General features: G+C 32.3%; 1 protein-coding gene across 2 annotated transcripts in view; it reads right to left on the reverse strand.

Moving 5' to 3' along the window:
* CDH9 (cadherin 9) overlaps nt 1–17,703 on the reverse strand; it is a 119,033-nt gene that overhangs the window by 15,557 nt on the left and 85,773 nt on the right. The window contains exons 4-7 of one of the 2 annotated variants that reach the window (XM_029217255.1): nt 16,113–16,232; nt 15,352–15,519; nt 13,021–13,208; nt 11,841–12,094 (exon numbers count right to left, since the gene is read on the reverse strand). In XM_029217255.1, coding sequence (XP_029073088.1) covers nt 11,841–12,094; nt 13,021–13,208; nt 15,352–15,519; nt 16,113–16,232 — 730 coding nt within the window. The remainder of the gene's footprint in view (nt 1–11,840; nt 12,095–13,020; nt 13,209–15,351; nt 15,520–16,112; nt 16,233–17,703) is intronic. The other variant, XM_029217256.1, reaches the window with a different exon arrangement.

Consider the following 17,703-nt stretch of genomic DNA (forward strand, 5'->3'; position numbering starts at 1 on the left):
GATAGAGCTTCACAGAGAGAGAGCCACAGAAATATTAAGAGGATCCTGCTCAACTCTTCAGCTGAGTGCTAATCAGAGCATGCATGAGAGCAGATAAAATGAAGCCATAGATGTAACCAATTATAAGGGCCAGAGGGAGCACAATTGAACTGGCATGTGTCTGGAAATAATTCCCATCAGCCAAAGTAGAAAGCTCATAACTCATGGGGCTTTGGTAGAATTTCAGAAATGTCTTACTTGATTTATGGGGCAAAATTAGATCTAGACAAAGGGCTGCTAAAGCAAGGGCCAAAAGGTTTAAGCTGTTTCAAGTAACTTAGCCACACATCTGAACACAGATCAATAGTATTTATAGAAATGAAAAGCTATCACACAGTTAACACAGCATAAACACAATATTTGTCAGGCAATCAAAAATCACAGGTAAGCAAAAATGGGAAATGTGACTGCAAAGAAAAATCTGTCAATTGAAACTAACCCAGAAATGACACGGTTGACAGAATTAGCTGACAGTGGTATTTAAAAAGTTATTTAAAATGCATTCTCTATATTTAACTAGAGAAAAGGTTAAGGAAATAATATAGATATAGATAGATAAATAGATATAGATATATATCTTCCATAGAACTTCTAGAGGAGAAACTACAGTCTGTGAGTTGAAAATTATACTCTGATGGAATTAAAGCAGGTTAGATATTGCAAGAAAAAAAATAGTAAACTTGAAGATGAATGGGAAATATTTTAAATGATTATGGTGGGGGGATTAAAAATTAGAGCACCAGTGAGTTGTGTTGCACTTTCAAGACACCTAACATAATTAAATGATCTAAAAGAGAGGAGGGTAGGGTGAAATTATTCAAGAAAGAGTGGTTGAAAAGTTTTCCAAGTTTGAGAAAACTCATAAACTCACAGATCCAAGAAGCTTAATAAACTTCAAGTACAAAATATATGAAGCATGTTATAGAAAATCACATCGTAATCAAATTGCTTAAAACCAGTGACAAAATTTAAATGCATCCTAAGGAACAACTAAGTTACAAAGAGAAAAAATAAACATAAAGGCAGTGAAAAATCTTTACTATAGAGCTAGAAAAAAAAAAAAAAAACTACCCTCAATCTAAAATTCTATACCCAGCAAAAAAAAAAGAAAGAAATTAAAGAGTGATAACATAAAAAAAGGAAATAAAAAGGAATGCAAAATAAAATACAGTATTAATCCAAAGAAAGCAGAAAATAAGAAAGATGAAACAAAGATGGAGCAATAAGAAAACAAATAGCAAGATGATTAATTAAACCTAATAGTATCAATAGTCACATTAAATATACATGGTCTAAACATCACAATTAAAAGGAACAGAATGTTACACTGTGCAATAAAGCAAAACACAGCTATATGATTCTATAAGGAACATATTTTAAATACAAAAGCAGAAATTGACTAACAGCATCATACTTAATAATGAAAAACTAATTTCTTCATAAGACAAGGAGGAAGGAAAGGACTTCTCTTCTTATCACTTCTATTTAGCGTTGTCCTGGACGTTCTTGCCAGTGCAATAAAGCAACAAAAAATATAAAATATGTTCTTGATATGTAGACATAAAACCACAAAACATGGCTGAAAAAACCCTCCATGAGTGGAGAAATGCACATTGTATATGGATTAATATATTCAGTATCATTAAGTTATTATCAATTCTGCCTACATTGATCAATGGACTCAACACAATCCCGATGAAAATTTCAGGAGACTCTTTTATAGCACTTGATATATGAAAATGTAAAGGGCCTAGGATTACCAAGCAACTTCAGGTAGAAAAAAAAAAAGTTAAATGACGAATACTACCTAATTTACAGACTTTTTTTATAAAGCTATACAACAGTGTGGCATTTTTGTAAACATAGATAAATATATAATTGGAATAGAAGAGAGTCCAGAGTTAGTTTCATACTTATATAAACAATTGAGTTTTGACAAATGTACAAAGTTTATTCAGTGAAAAGTATAGTCTTTTCAACCAATGGTGCAGGAAACATTGCATTTCCAATGTAAACTAACCATATACAAAAAAGAAAAAAAAACTTTGATCCATAACTCACACCATATAAAAATTAACTTAAAATGAATCATAGATATAAATATGACTAAAAGCAATAAATCTCCTACATGAAAAAAAAATAGAATGAGAATTTTGAGATTAGGCAGATGCTTCCTATATAAGACACTAAAAGCTTCATCCATAAATTTAAAAGTTAATAAACTGGATTTTATTAAAATTGAGAATTTTTGCTCTTTGAAAGTCACTTTAAGGAAATGGATATACAATCCACTGACTTGGGGAGAATATATTTGCAAATCATATATCTGATAAAGGACTTGTATCCAGTGTGTGTGTGTTTGTGTGTGTGTGTGTGTGTGTCTTCAAATCAATAACAAAGACATAACCCAGTAAAATTTAGGCAAATTTTGAATAGACACTTCATCAAAAAACATGTATTGGTGACATATAAACATATGAAAAAAATGCTCAACATCATTAGCCATAAAGGTGATGGAGATATTATTATACATCTATTAGAATGGCTAAAATTAAAATAGTTGACAGTACCAAGGGTTGGTGAGGATGTAGAGAAATTGGAACCATCACACATGCTGATAGGAATTTAAAATTGTATAACCATTTTAAAAGTTAGACATATAACCACCACATGTTCCAATCATAACCCTCCTAGATATTTACTCTAGAAAAGTGAATGCATGTAACTATACAAATACTGATACACAAATATTTGTATGTGTACTTATATACAAATGTGTATAAATGTATTATAATATCCAAGTATTTGAAACAACGCAAAATATCAATGAATAAGTACAGATAAGCAATGAACAGATAAGCAAATTGTGGTATTTCCACACTTTGGAATACTATTCAGCAATTAGAAAATTAAACTATTAATGCACACAGCAATATGGAAAATCTCAAGATAGTTACGCTAAATGAAAGAAGTTGGACAGAAGAGAATAAATACTGTATGATTTCATTTGTATAAAGTCAAGAAAATCCAATCAAATTTAATCTATATTGCCATAAAGTAGTTCATTGTTTGCCTGGGAACAGGGTTTGGTTCCAGGATGTATGGGAGGGAAGTATTACAAAGGGGAATTAGGAAACTTTGGGGGACGATTTTGGGGATATTTTAATAGGTGTACTAACATGCTTCACCCAACAGTGGGCTGGCACTTGCCCTGGGACCAGCCTCATCAGCCAGTGGGCAGGCACAAGCCCCAGGACCCCCTGGGCCCCATCCCTACCCCACAGAAGGCTGGCACCAACTCTGGGGCCCCTGGTCCCTGAAACCAGAGACTCCAAGACCCAGCTCTGCCACTAGGGCCCAGAACTAGCCACAGTACCCAACATCACCCACTTGTGGGCAGACACCAGTCCAGGGATCCCCTGGGACCTCGCTCTGTCCAACAACAGGCTGACATGAAATTCAGGATCCCTGGCCCCACAATCACCCCAGTCACCAACTCTGCCCACCTGTGGGCCAGTAATAGCCCCAGGATATCTGGGGCCCCAGAGCCAGCTACCATGTCACCCTGCCCCTTGAGACCCAGTAGCCTGCAGCCTCCACACAAGGCAGAGCCTGGTAACCAACTAGACCTGGGGCCAGCCACTCCTACCAGACCATCTGCAATACTCAATCTGCCTCAACAGAAGAACCATGCAGGCCACATGAGGGCACCCCTAGAGGATATAGCTCTGGTGACTAGAGGGGAGTGCACTGCTGGGGCACATGGGACATCTACTACAAAAGGTCACTTCCAGGGTCAGGAAATGTAACCAACCTACCAAATACATAGAAATAAAAACAGCAAATTAGGCAAAATGAGGTGACAGAGCAATATGTTCCAAATGAAGGAACAAGATAATACCCCACAAGAAGGAGTAAGTGAAGTGGAGAGAAGCAATCAACACAATAAAGAGTTCAAGGTAATGATCATAAAAATGTTCAAAGAACTTGGGAGAAGATTGGATGAACAAAGTGACAAGTTAGAAGATTTTAACAAAGAGTTAAGAAAATATAAAGAAGAACCAAAATACATGAGGAATACAATAACTGAAATAAAAAATAGACCAGAATGTATCAACAGATTAGATGATACAGAAGAGCAGATCAGCAAGCTGGAAGAAGACAGAGTAGTGGAAATCACTGAAGCTGAACAACAAAAAGAAAAAAAATAAAATAAAGGAGGACAACTTAAGAGACCTCTAGTACAACATTAAGCATACTAAGATTCACATTTTGGGGTCCAGAAGGAGAAGAGAGAGAAAGGGGCAGAGAACATATTTGAAGACATTATAGCAGAAAACTTCCCTAACCTGAGAAAGGGAACAGGCATTCAGGCCAAGAAGCAGAGTCCAAAACAGGATCAACCCAAAGAGAACCACACCAAGATATATTGTAACTAAATTACAAAAATTAAAGATAAAGAGAGAATATTAAAAGCAGCAAGGAAAAAGCCACAAATTATGTACAAGGGAATTCCCATAAGGCTATCAGTCAGCTTTTCAGCAGTTACTATACAGGCCAGAAGGGAGTGACACAGTATATTTAAAGTGATGAAAAGGGAAAAACCTACAAGCAATAATACTCTCCCGGGCAAGGTTTCATTCAGATTTGATGGAGATATCAAAAGTTTTACAGACAAGCCAAAACTAAAGAGTTCAGCACCACCAAACCAAATTTAAAGAAAAAGGATTTCTCTGAGTAGAAAAGAAAAGCAGAACTAGAAATAGAAAATTACAAAAGGAAAAATCTCTTTTGTAAAGATAAGTATACAGTAAAGGTGGTAAATCAACGATGTATGAAGCTAGTAGGAAGGTTAAAAGACCAAAGTGGTAAAATCATCTATATATATAATAAATAACTAAGGGATACACAAAACAAAAGGATGTAAAATATGATGTCAAAACAGTAAATGTGGAATGGGGCTGGGGAGTAAAAAATGCAGGGTTGTTAAAGTTTGAGTTTAAGAGATCTGAAACTTAAAATAATCATATATATATGGATGGCTATATATAAACCTCATGGTAACAACCTCACGGTAACTCTCAACAAACAAAAGTTCAGGACCAGATGTCTTCACAGATGAATTCTACCAAACATTTATATAAGAGTTATTACCTGTCCTTCTGAAATTATTCCAAAAATTTAAAGAAGAATGAATAATTGCAAACTCATACCAAGAGGCCAGCATCATCCTGATACCACTCAAGCATCTATAGCAGATACATACATGCAAATGAGAAAGGAATCCAAGCAAAACACTAAAGGCAGCCATCAAATCAAAAGGGAGAAGAGAAAACGAAGAAGAAAGGAACAAAAAAGAACTATAAAACCACCCCTAAACAATTAACAAAATGGCAATAGGTACTCACCTCTCAACAGTTACTTTAAATGTAAATGGACTAAGTGAAAAAAACATAATGACCCAAAACCTTTGGGATACAGCCAAAACAGGTCTAAGAGGGAGGTTTATAGCAAGAAAAGCCTATCTCAGGAAACAAGAAAAACCTCAAAGAAACAACCTAACTACATCTAAAGGAACTAGGAAAAGAAGAAAAAATAAAATCCAAAGTTAGTAGAAGGAAAGCAGTTATAAAGATAAGAGCAGAAATAAATGAAATAGAGACCAAAAAATAACCACAATAGGAAAGATCAATAAAACTAGGAGCTGGTTCTTGGTAAAGATAAACAAAATTGATAAACTTTTAGCCAGACTCTTTAAGAAGAAAGAGAGAGGGCCCAAATTAACAAAATCAGAAATGAAAAAGGAGAAGTTACAACCTACACCACAGAAATACAAAGGATCATAAGAGATTATTATGAACAATTATACACCAAGAAAATGGACAACCTAGAAGAAATGGACAAATTCTTAGAAATGTGCAACCTCCCAAGATTGAACCAGGAAGAAATAGAAAATTATTTTGTTACCAGTGATAAAATTGAATCAGTAATTTAAAAAAAATCCCAACAAACAAAAATCCAGGACCAGATATTTTCTCAGATGAATGCTACCAAACATTTATAGAAGAGTTAACACCAATCTCTCAAACTATATTCCAAAAAATTAAAAAGGATAAGAGGTCAGCATCATCCTGATACCAAAACCAGATGAAGATAACACAAAAAAATTACAAGCCTATACCACTGATGAACAAAGATGCAAGAATCCATAACAAAATGTTAGCAAAATGAATTCAACAATACATTAAAAGGTTCATAGCCCATGATCAAATGGGGTTTATCCCAGGGAAGAAAGGATGGTTCAGTATTTGCAAATCAATGTGATATACCACATTAACAAATTGAAGAATAAAAATCATATGATCTTTCAATAGATGCAGAAAAAGCTTTTGACAAAATTCAACATTCATTTATATAAGAAAAAAACTCTCCACAAAGTGGGTTTAGATGGAATATACCTCAACATAATGAAGGCCATATATTACAAGCCCACAGCTAAAATCATAGTGTTGAAAAGCTGAAAGAGTTTCTCTAAAATCAGTAACAAGACCTGGATACACACTTTCACCACTTTTATTCAACATAGTTTTGGAAGTCCTAGCCACAGCAGTCAGACAAGAAAAAGAAATAAAAGTCATCCAAATTAGAAAGGAAGAATAAAAACTGTCACTGTTTGCAGATGACATGATACTACACTTAGAAAATCCTAAAGATGCCACCAAAAAAATACTAGAACTCATCAATAATTTGGTAAAGTTGGAAGATACAAAATTATTGCTAATATACAGAAATCTGTTATATTTCTAGACACTAAAAATGAACTATCAGAAAGAGAAATTAAGAAGACAATACCATTTACAATCACATCAAAAAGAATAAAATACATAGGAATAAATCTAAAGAGGTTAAGGACCTGTACTTGCTAAACTATGCAACACTGATGAAAGAAATTGAAGAATACACAAACAGATGGAAAGATATACCATGTTCATGGATTATAAGAATCAGTTCTGTGTATAATGTATATAAAATATCCATATTCCCTAAGGCAACCTACAGAATCAATACAATCTCTATCAAAATACCAAAGTGATTTCTCACAGAGCTAGAAGAAATATTCTAAAATTTGTATGAAACATGAAAGACCCTGAATAGCCAAAACAATCTTGAGAAAGAAGAACAAAGCTGGAGGTATCATGAGCTCTGATTTCAAACTATACTACAAAGCTACAGTAATCAAAACAGTATGGTGCTTGTACAAAAACAGGCACATAAATCATTGAAACAGAATAGAGAGCCCAGAAGTGAACCTGCACTTACATGGGCAATTAATCTACCACAAAGGAGGCAAAAATATACAATGGAGAAAAGATAGTCTCTTCAATGAGCGGTTGTGGGAAAACTGGACAGATACATGTAGAAGAATCAAACTGGACTACTTTTACACACCATGCATAAAAATAAATTCAAAATGGATTAAAGACTTAAATGTAAGAACTGCAACCATAAAAGTTCTAAAAGAAAACATGGGCAATAAGCTCTTTGACATTGGTCTTAGTAATATTTTTTGGATATATCTACTCAAGCAAGGGAAACAAAAGCAAAAATAAATAAATGGGACTTAATCAAACTAAAAAGTTTTTGACCAGTGAAAGAAACAATCAACAAAATGAAATGGCTGCCTACTGAATGGAAGAAGATATCTGCAAATGATAGATCCAGTAAGTGGTTAATAGCCAAAATAGATCCAATAAGTGGTTAATAGCCAAAATATACAAAAACCAAGCAACCTGTTTAAAAGATGGGCAGAGGTTCTGAATAGACGTGTTTTCAAAGACATGTAGATGGTGAACAGGCACATGAAAAGATGCTCAACGTCACTCATCATCAGGGAAATGCAAATCAAAACCACAGTGAGATATCACCTCGCAACTGTCATAATGCTATTATCAAAAAACAACAAACAACAAAGGCTGACAGGATGTGTACAAAAGGGAACTCTCATGCACTGTTGGTGGGAATATAAATTGGTGCAGCCAATATGGGAAACAGTGTGGAGATTCATCAAAACTATTAAAACCAAACTACCATATGATCCAGCAATTCCACCTGGATATTTATCCAAAGAAAAAGAAAACACTCATTAGAAAAGATATATACACCCCTACGTTTATTGCAGCATTATTTACAATATCCAAGATATGGAAGCAACCTAAGTTCCCAGTGATAAATGAATGGATAAAGAGGATGTGGTATATATACATATATACACAATGGAATATTACTTAGCCATCAAAAGAATGAAATTATGCCATTTGTGACAGCATGGATGGATCTAGAGTAAATAAAATAAGACAGAGAAAGACACATACTGTATGACTTTGCTTGTATGTGAAATGTAAAAAGCAAAACAAATGATCAAACATAACAAAACAGAAACAGTTACAGAGAACAGATAATTTCCAGAGGGGAAGGTATAGGGGAGGAAAGAAGTAGGTGAGGGAGATTAAGAGGTACAAACTTCTACTTGGCAAATAAATGAGCCATAGGTATGAAATGTATAGTGTGGGGAATCTAGTTAATAACTATGTAATACCTTTGTAAGGTGGCAGATGGTAGCTAGACTTATCATGGTGATCATTTTGAAATGTATAGACATTTTGAATTACTATGTTGCTCAACAGGAAAAAACATAGTGTTGTAAGAAAATTATACTTCAAAAACAAACTCATAAAGATCATATTTGTGGTTACCAGAGATGGGGCTAGGTGGAGGGAGAATTGGATGAAGGCAGCCAAAAGGTACAAATTTTCAGTTATATATAAGTACTAGTGATATTGATATAATACACATCATGATAAATATAATTAACACTGCTGTATGTTATATATAGGTGTTGTTAAAGAGTAAATCCTAAGTGTTCTCTTCAGAAGGAAAAAAAATTCTGTTTCTTTAACTTTGTATCTATATGAGATGATAGATGCTCACTAAACTTATTGCATTAATCATTTCATGATGTATGCGCATCAAATCATTATGCTGTACACCCTAAACTTTTACAGTGCTGTATGTCAATTATATCTCAATAAAGCTGGAAGGAAAAAAAAGAAATTGCCTATTGTGGGAAATGGAAAAAATGATGAAAAACTAGACCAAATTCTGAGGGACAAAAGCCATATTTTGCTTTTTGTATAATTTTGTCCTTGAGGCTTTGCTTTGTACCACTGAGGTCGGTCAAAGCAGTTTATGAATGTGAAACAATATTAATTATCTCTAATTAATAATTTGGTCAGTAAGAAAGCAAAATATATCTGCTAAAGATATATTGGCTGTGCATTCAGATCATCAGTAGTTTAAACCTCAGTCTGCTAATTATTTGTTCAGTGTCCTTAGTAAAGTTCCTTAAACTCTTTGCATCTCAATTTATGTTTTTTTAAAATGTAGGTGTACGTGTCAATTCCAAACTGCCAATCTATCCCTCCTCCTCCCCCTTACCCCCTGTTTAACCATAAGTTCGTTCTCTAAGTCTGTGAGCCTGACTACTGTATTTAAAATTAGATAATCAATAAGGACCTACTGTACAGCACAGGAAACTTGGCTGAGTGTTCTGTAATAACCAAAATGGGAAAAGAATTTGAAAAAATAATAGATACATAAATATGTCTAACTGAATCACTTTGCTGTGCAACTGAAACTAACACATTGTTAATCAACTTTGCTCCAATATAAAATAAAACTTTTAAAAAATGTAGGTGATAACAGTTATACTCACCTTATAATGTTGTGATGAGGTTTAAATGATCTAATAAATATAAAGCTCTTTGGATAGTCTCCAGCTCATAGCAAGGGCTCAATAAATGATAATTATTTTATAGAGGAAAGGATAGGCAAAATATTTGTCTCATGTCATGAATCTGGTGCCACAATTGAAGTAGAAAAGACATTGACTACTATTTTTTGAAAATTGCAAAATCTATCAAGAACAGATACTTACTGAGCATTTATAGCTATTGGTATGGACATTCCCTTATCCATTTTTAATATAAGTGGTGATTTATTTCTATTGCAATATTGCAAAGAACACACACAAAAAATGCACATATAAGAGTTGCCAAAACCAATCAGCCACACTCAATTTCAGTAAAAGATAAATAAACATTTTGGATATAAAAATGCTGGAACATATGTGTAGACCACTGGAAAACTAGATTACTTATTCATTTCATTTTAGGAGTTTTGTTTTATATAATATGAAAATTTTAAATTAATCCATTTCATGTATGCTGATACAAAAGTGTCAGTAAAATAATCTTTTATGCATTGGTATCATTATAAGTCATGTTTTTAAATTAATTAACAATATACAAAATATATAATTTAAACCTGAACATTTATTTAAAAGAGAAAGTTAAGTCAATTCTATTCTAATTAACCTAAAACTAACCAAATATTTCAAGCTAAACTCTGAGTACTAACTACAGATTAAAATTTCACAAACTTTCTTTATTTTAAAAATATATTAATTGACCAACAAATTAAATATAAATTAGGGCATATTTAGTTCAACAAACGTTGCTTTGTAAATTAACATGAATAGTTATTACATTTTAAACTAAATTTAATACTTATATACTTAGTATTGTGCTTACTGATTTTCTATGTGATGGTATGACATGAATTCCAGGAAATCTGGGCATTCCCAATAAATATTTAACCATTTATTTTCCTTAATTAAAAATTAAATTTGATCAAAAAATTTATTGAAATATAGTTTATTTACTACAATATTGTGTTAGTTTTAGGTATACAGCAAAATGATTCAGTTATATATACATATAAATATATAATTTTTTTTACATTCTCTTCCATTACAGGTTATTACAAGATATTTAGTACAGTTCCATATGCTATACAGTCGGTCCTTGTTGGATAAAAAATTAAATTTTAAACAAAGCATAATTTTAGGTATTTTACTAGCCACACACATTAACAGATAATATATTATTTGTCTGTCTCTTTTGTCTTCATCAACATACCTACCCATCTTCATCCACCCATCCTATTCATCCATTTATGTCACAACTATATTTATATTCTCCTTAAGCATAGTTTCTGGCATATTTGAAAACTTTTAAATGGTTAATACAATATTCAAATTTTGGGAAAGTATTACACTATTCTGCAGTATACCAATTTTTAATAGTTTTACTGTTCTCAAATATCACTCATTTTACCAATTCTCTGTTTTATTAATGGAATATAATTGATATTTTGCTTCTCAAAAATTTTGATGTAAAATGTGCCTAGGGACTATTTTCAAAAGATGTTTTTCATCAGTTTTCAAGGTATCTCTTAAGCTTTTCTAGAAGAACTTGTTTTCAAATGTATTTGTTTAGATATCTTATTATTCGAACTATGATTTATCAAAGAAGGGCAATGAGACAAGAATTACATCAATAACTAAGGGATTAGAATCATGGACACTGGAGCCAGACAGCCTGAACCTCAAACCCAGCTTTGCCAGTGACTAATTATTTGGCAAGTTATTTAAATGTTCGGTACCTTAGTCTTATCATTTACAAAAGATATAATAACAGGAGCTACCTTGTAATATGTGATAAGATTCAAATGAAATAATATATCCAGAGCACTTAGAAGACTGCCCAGCTAAAAGTCTGTGCTATGGAAGTGTTTGGTTGTATTGCTGTACTTGATCATACATGGTACATTTTTTTTCACACAGCTTATAAATAGTGAGGTTATCATTTTTCTTCAAACTTAAGTTTTCTCAAAATACTTACTTTATTAAATTGTCCATGGCATCTGGGTCATATGCTGTAACCTGTCCAATGATGCTGCCTTCCTTTACATCTTCATCTACTTCTATCAAGTAAAAAATTTTACTGAACACAGGAGGCTCATCCATATCTTCCACAGATATTTTGACCACAGCTGTGTCTTTGAAAGGTCCCAGGTACAGGAATCGTGGATCAGGGTGAGTGTTACTTGCATCCACTTTTAAAGTGTACAGCATTTTGTTTTCATAATCTAAATTCTGAAGTTAAATAAAATAAGAAAAATTAGTATAATATAGCAGACATAAAAATGGAAGACAATTTCAAAATTTAATAGCCACCTCTCTTAATAGTCCCAGTAATTCTGGTTAAATAACTTTCCCAATTATTGCTTCATGGGTATAACAAATAATTTAGGAAATTTTTTTTGCCTTACACACTTATAAGGAGTAATTCAATACAATAGTATACACATTAAGATTTGATTCACACTTAGTAATGCATTTTACATTTTGGTAGTCATAGGTAAATGAAGTATTAGCTAGTAAATACATAGGCTATTTATTACTATATTATTATTATTAAAATTATAAAAATTTTAAATCAGCAGAAACATAAAATTGAGATTTAACAAACCATTCACATAAGTTGCTTCCTTAAGTCCTACAGTTCTAAAACTGTTTTAAAAAGAAAAAAAATTATTAATCTGACCACTGTGGAAAAAAAGATGTGAATGAAAGCAGGGAAATTAGGGTGATATAAAGTAATCAGTATTTAGCCTGATTATTCTGTGTAACACTTTATAATGTTCTCCACTGCTTTAAAAATCAAGCATCTTCAGGCTTCATCTATTTTAATAAGCCATCACACTTAACAATTTAAATATTTTAAACAGTGAATGAAATAATACCATGGAGAAATATAAAACAAAGACTTTTGAGAGTATCTAATCCTTGTTTGATTGTTGTCTACTATAAGCACAAGCTGTTGAGGTTTTATATCAGTTTTTAAGTGTCAATGATAAAGATGCTTAACTTATTTGAAGTGAAATCGCAACTGTTCCCACTTATATGAAGGATAGAAGCATGTAAAGGATGGGAAAAATAAATCCTAGGCTTTTCTTCCTTGAAAAGCAAAAATAAACTATAAAGCACTCAATGAGGAAATGAAGACAGCAAGAAGAAACCTGTTTGACAGTTATAATCCCTTCCTGTGTATCCTTGTCAGTGATGACATCAAACATGTCTGCTCCGTCTCCTTCAGCAATGCTGTATTCCATCTCAGCATTTTCCCCCACATCAGGGTCATTGGCTTTTATCCTTCCAAGATGAGTTCCAAGAGGTACAGACTCAGGAGAATAAAATTGATACGTACCTGAAAATTAAATCAAAGCTGTTTCATCTTTAGATAACAAAAATCTTTCATTTTGTCTGCCTTTTTTACTTAAATAAATTAATTTCAAATTAGAGTTTTTCATCATATTGAACTGTAAGCCATAAAAAATTATAGATTTATTAAGTTAGAAAAATAATTTATAAAGGCAGAGTACTCTCATTTTGTAAATGAGAAATATATGTTCCAGAAAGATTAAGTGAATGTCTCAAGGTTATTTAGATAATAGATGGTAGTCCTGATATTAGAATCCAGAACTTTTGACTTAAGAGGGCAAGGACAACAATTATTTACTGCTTATCTGAAGCATTCAACATTGTCATTACACATCTTTACTTATACTAAATGATTTAGAACATGCATTATTCTTATATTCTAACTCAGGGATAGAAAAAAAGAAATCCACACACAGCAAGTTCTTTCTTTCTTTCTTTTTTTTTTTTTGCTTGTTAATGTCTTTAAGTGGGATATGAATGTTTCTGTCTCCTGCAGTTTCAGCCATTACATTGTCCTGTTCATGAAAGCATTTTAGTTTGTGAGGATTTATTTAAGAGATGATAGGAAAATATCACAAAAAATGTTAATGAAAGTTAGAAATGTTTTTAAACATTTACTGTATGTTGAAATCTATATAAGGCCAAAGGCCCTCTATGTTAGTTTATTTAATTCTAACATTAGTCCTTATAGAATGAAGGCAGGTGTATTATCCTCAGATAAGGCTCAAGGAAATCATCCTTTAAAGCTGGGAAAAGCAGAAGGCAAAACTAAGTCTTCCTGACTTCAAAGTCTGTTCTCTTTCCAATTTGCTTGGTGGTTAAGAAGAGGGACTTCTAAATCCAACTGCCCTGGATTTGAATTTTCATCACTAGGCAAGTTAGTTAAATTCTCTAACCCTTAATTTACACATCTATAAAATAGAGATGATGATAGCTATTAACTCGTAGGTTTGTTATGAAGATTCCATGAAATGACGTCTTTAACATGCTTAGCCCAGTTCTTAGTTCAAGAACATTTTTACTATTACTATTAGAGTTCCAAACCTTCTGCTGAGATTATAATAGATCATAAAATTATAGAGTGGCAAGTCATTTGAGAATTCATCACATCATACTTTTTCAGTTTATGTTTAAGGAACCTGAATGCAAAGTTTAGATTTATGTTAATTAGTCTTATTATTTATATTCTCAGCAAAGTTTATTTTTTAATATTTGTCATTTGTACATGTCCACCATCTAGAGCTGTATCATCAAGTATTTCAAATTTGATTAGCTTGAAAAAATGCTTTACTGTATTGGAATCAATGTTATAAATTGAAATTTCAGGGCCCTTAACAGAACATTTCAAGATAGGACTTCTTATAATTTTATTTGCTGCAACATAGAAATATTTTCAGCAGAGAATTAGTCTGTTTTTGTAGGACCTCATGGCTTGCAAAGAATCCATAGTTTAACATAGAAATCGTGACAACTGAAAGGCTATTAACTGATTTAATCATCACAGGTAGGTAACAGATACCAGAAAACTCTAATATATCTCAGATGCCATCACAACCAAGTTATTTCATGAGACTATGGGCCAGTAAGAAAGAAAAATGTGGCCAATTAAACTAACTTGCATTGATTTTAATATAGTATCTGATTTCAGAGACGTTAAAACATCAACAAACCTGTGTTTTAGAATTGATTAAATAAGGGATTATAATTCTTACATACAAACAAGAGAACTGAGGCAAGACAAGTGATAGACATGGGATTTGCAGCCTGGTGGTCAGACTTGAGAGTCCACACTCATAACCAGGAAATAGATAAGAAAAAGAACTAGATGATCATAGGAAATGTTGGGAAAGGTAGTCCGGAAAATTTTATAACTCTTCAAAAGGTAGAAGAAGATAATTAAAGTTGCCAAAAAGAACCTCATTTCCTTGTTTTCTCCATTACCTACTCAATGATGAAATGATCCTAGTCACTGTTAATTAATTTGTGGGAAATTGTGATATTCTGTGGGAGGAGGGGTTGTGGATTCATCTTTATCCATAAACTAGTAGTGAAACTACTAGTAAAAGTATTAAACTGTTCATAGTGTGTTTGAGAAACTTTCCACATGGTATCACTGAAACCTCTCTTACTCTGGGGAAATCGAGGAGGATTGTTGTTGACGTCTGTCAGAGTGATGTTCACTGTGGTGGTTCCAGAAAGGCCTCCCATCTGGCCACCCATGTCTTTGGCTTGTATAACCACTTGGTACTGCTCTCTATTTTCTCTGCTCATGTCTGGTAATGCAGTTTTTATTATGCCTTTTGGAAAAAATAGACAAATATTTTGCAGTTCAATCATTGTGTTTTAAAATTAAGCCATGCAAGATCCATTTTACAGACATTAATCAGAACAAACAGATGATAAGATGTCAGTGTACCTAGATAAGTCTTTCAATCCATACGTAACCAATTTAACATAATTCATGGAACAGAAAAAAATTCTTCCATGGGCTGTTGTTCAGGAAAAAATTTTTGCTAGATCAATTTAATTATCCTTTTGACTAGAAAAACTAACTTTAGTCAGAAGTCTTTAGATGAATAAGCTTAATTTTGATGATTTTCACTTTTTTTTTGGTTTTGAGTATTTCCTAAGACATGTAATGTGTTGAATCTCTGTGAAATTTTGTATTTAATGTAATAAATTTAAACTCAATAAATACTAGTCTAAAGGGCTAAGGATTCAAATCTTTTTAAATAATAGGAATTCTGCTTCTGTATCCATGGAATAACTATCAATATAAGGAATAAATAAAAACATGATACTTAATAGCTTTTTAAATATAGAAAATCTATAAATGTGCATCCAGATGTATTGCATAATGAGAAAAAGACCAAGTATTTGATGTTGTTACCTGATTCTGGGTCCACTGAAAAATATGGCTGTCCTTGCAATATGCTGTAGACCACTTTGGCACTATTTCCATAGTTGGCGTCATCTGCATCTGTTGCAGTCACTTGTATAACAGATGTACCTACATGAATCCGCACCCAAACACAGACACTTAAGTACTTAGAAATTTGAAGCTGTCTTTATGAAACCATATTACTGGGAATGTGGTGTGTTAAACCATGGTACATGTTTCAAGAAATTTGTTTAAATTATGCTGCTAAAAATCACTTATCTTTCATTTTTTTAAATTTAAATATTCCTTAATAATATTGTTACTATTATTGAGCTATCTAAAAAAGTCAAAAGCAAAATTTATCATAAAGATGAATATGCACTAATTGGTTGAAAATACTGTGACAGAAAACAATTTTTCACTGAATACAGTGCACATACAATTTTCAATTAATACATTTATTGCTAACTGGAAATGTGAATTCAAAGATAAATCCAACATTGAAAGCACTCCTGCTGCTTTTTATTCTGATAAATTAACTAAATAATGTAAATTGAAAATAAAGAGGCCCTGTTTATATCAAGACACAAAAGGTAAAATTGCCAAAATTTTTGGTATGCAAGATATATATGGTTATTGTATCTGTGCCTCTCATTGTAATGTAGTTAACATAGTCATATATAATTATACCTATTGATATGCTGTGTATTATTTGCTACACATATGTAGATCAGCAGATATACCCCTCCAGAGTTAAGAAAGTGTATAATTGTCTCACATGCAATACTATAATTTACCAATACTCTCAGTTTAATTTTATTTTATAAAAATTAAATTATTTTCTCTTAACTTTGTCGCATATAATTATGTTTTAAAAGATAAAAGAGCTTTAAAGGAGCTAGTTTTAGGAGCTAAAGGTAATGTAATATATTGATGGACCTTTCTTATATTTTCTAGAACTCTATAAAGATTCAAGCCATGATTCTAAAACTACCATTAACTAAAGCCTACCATGTATTCCTTGAGCAAAATGAGTTTGTAGGACATTTTCTAGTATAGTACACACAATTTTTCAAAATGTTGACTCTGATACTTACATAGATTTTAAAATTCTTTAGAAAAAGTGAGTTCCATGTTGGCTCTGTAGCCTACTTTAATATCCAGCATACATTACACACGCATAGCTTGTCTAATTGAGTTGTAATGAATGTTTCTCAAAATTTGCATATATTTGCTTATGCAGATTCTAGAAATTAATATATTGAACATTAAGATTAAACTAACAGCTTTATTTTCCATCAGTATATTCGAATATATGAATTTAGGAAGTATTTTTATGTTTTCTCAAAATTAATTAGTGTAAGATGAGAACTTGAGCTCTTCCTCTTGAAGCCTCTGTTTCCTCAGCTGCAATGGAATTGATATGTCCTGTGAGAGGACACAGTACAATTTACTCAGTCAGTCCCAGGTGTACTGTTTTATCATTTAAAAAACATCCACTCGTGTCCCAGTTAGACCAAAGCAGAAGAGATTTCCATCCCACAATAATGTTCAAATGTTCAACTAGAGTGGTTTTCAGATTTATATTTATTTTCATATA

This window comes from Monodon monoceros, unplaced genomic scaffold (assembly GCF_005190385.1).
Source record: "Monodon monoceros isolate NGI ecotype Baffin Bay Population unplaced genomic scaffold, NGI_Narwhal_1 Super_Scaffold_12, whole genome shotgun sequence".
In the NCBI taxonomy this organism is placed as follows: Eukaryota; Metazoa; Chordata; class Mammalia; order Artiodactyla; family Monodontidae; genus Monodon; species Monodon monoceros.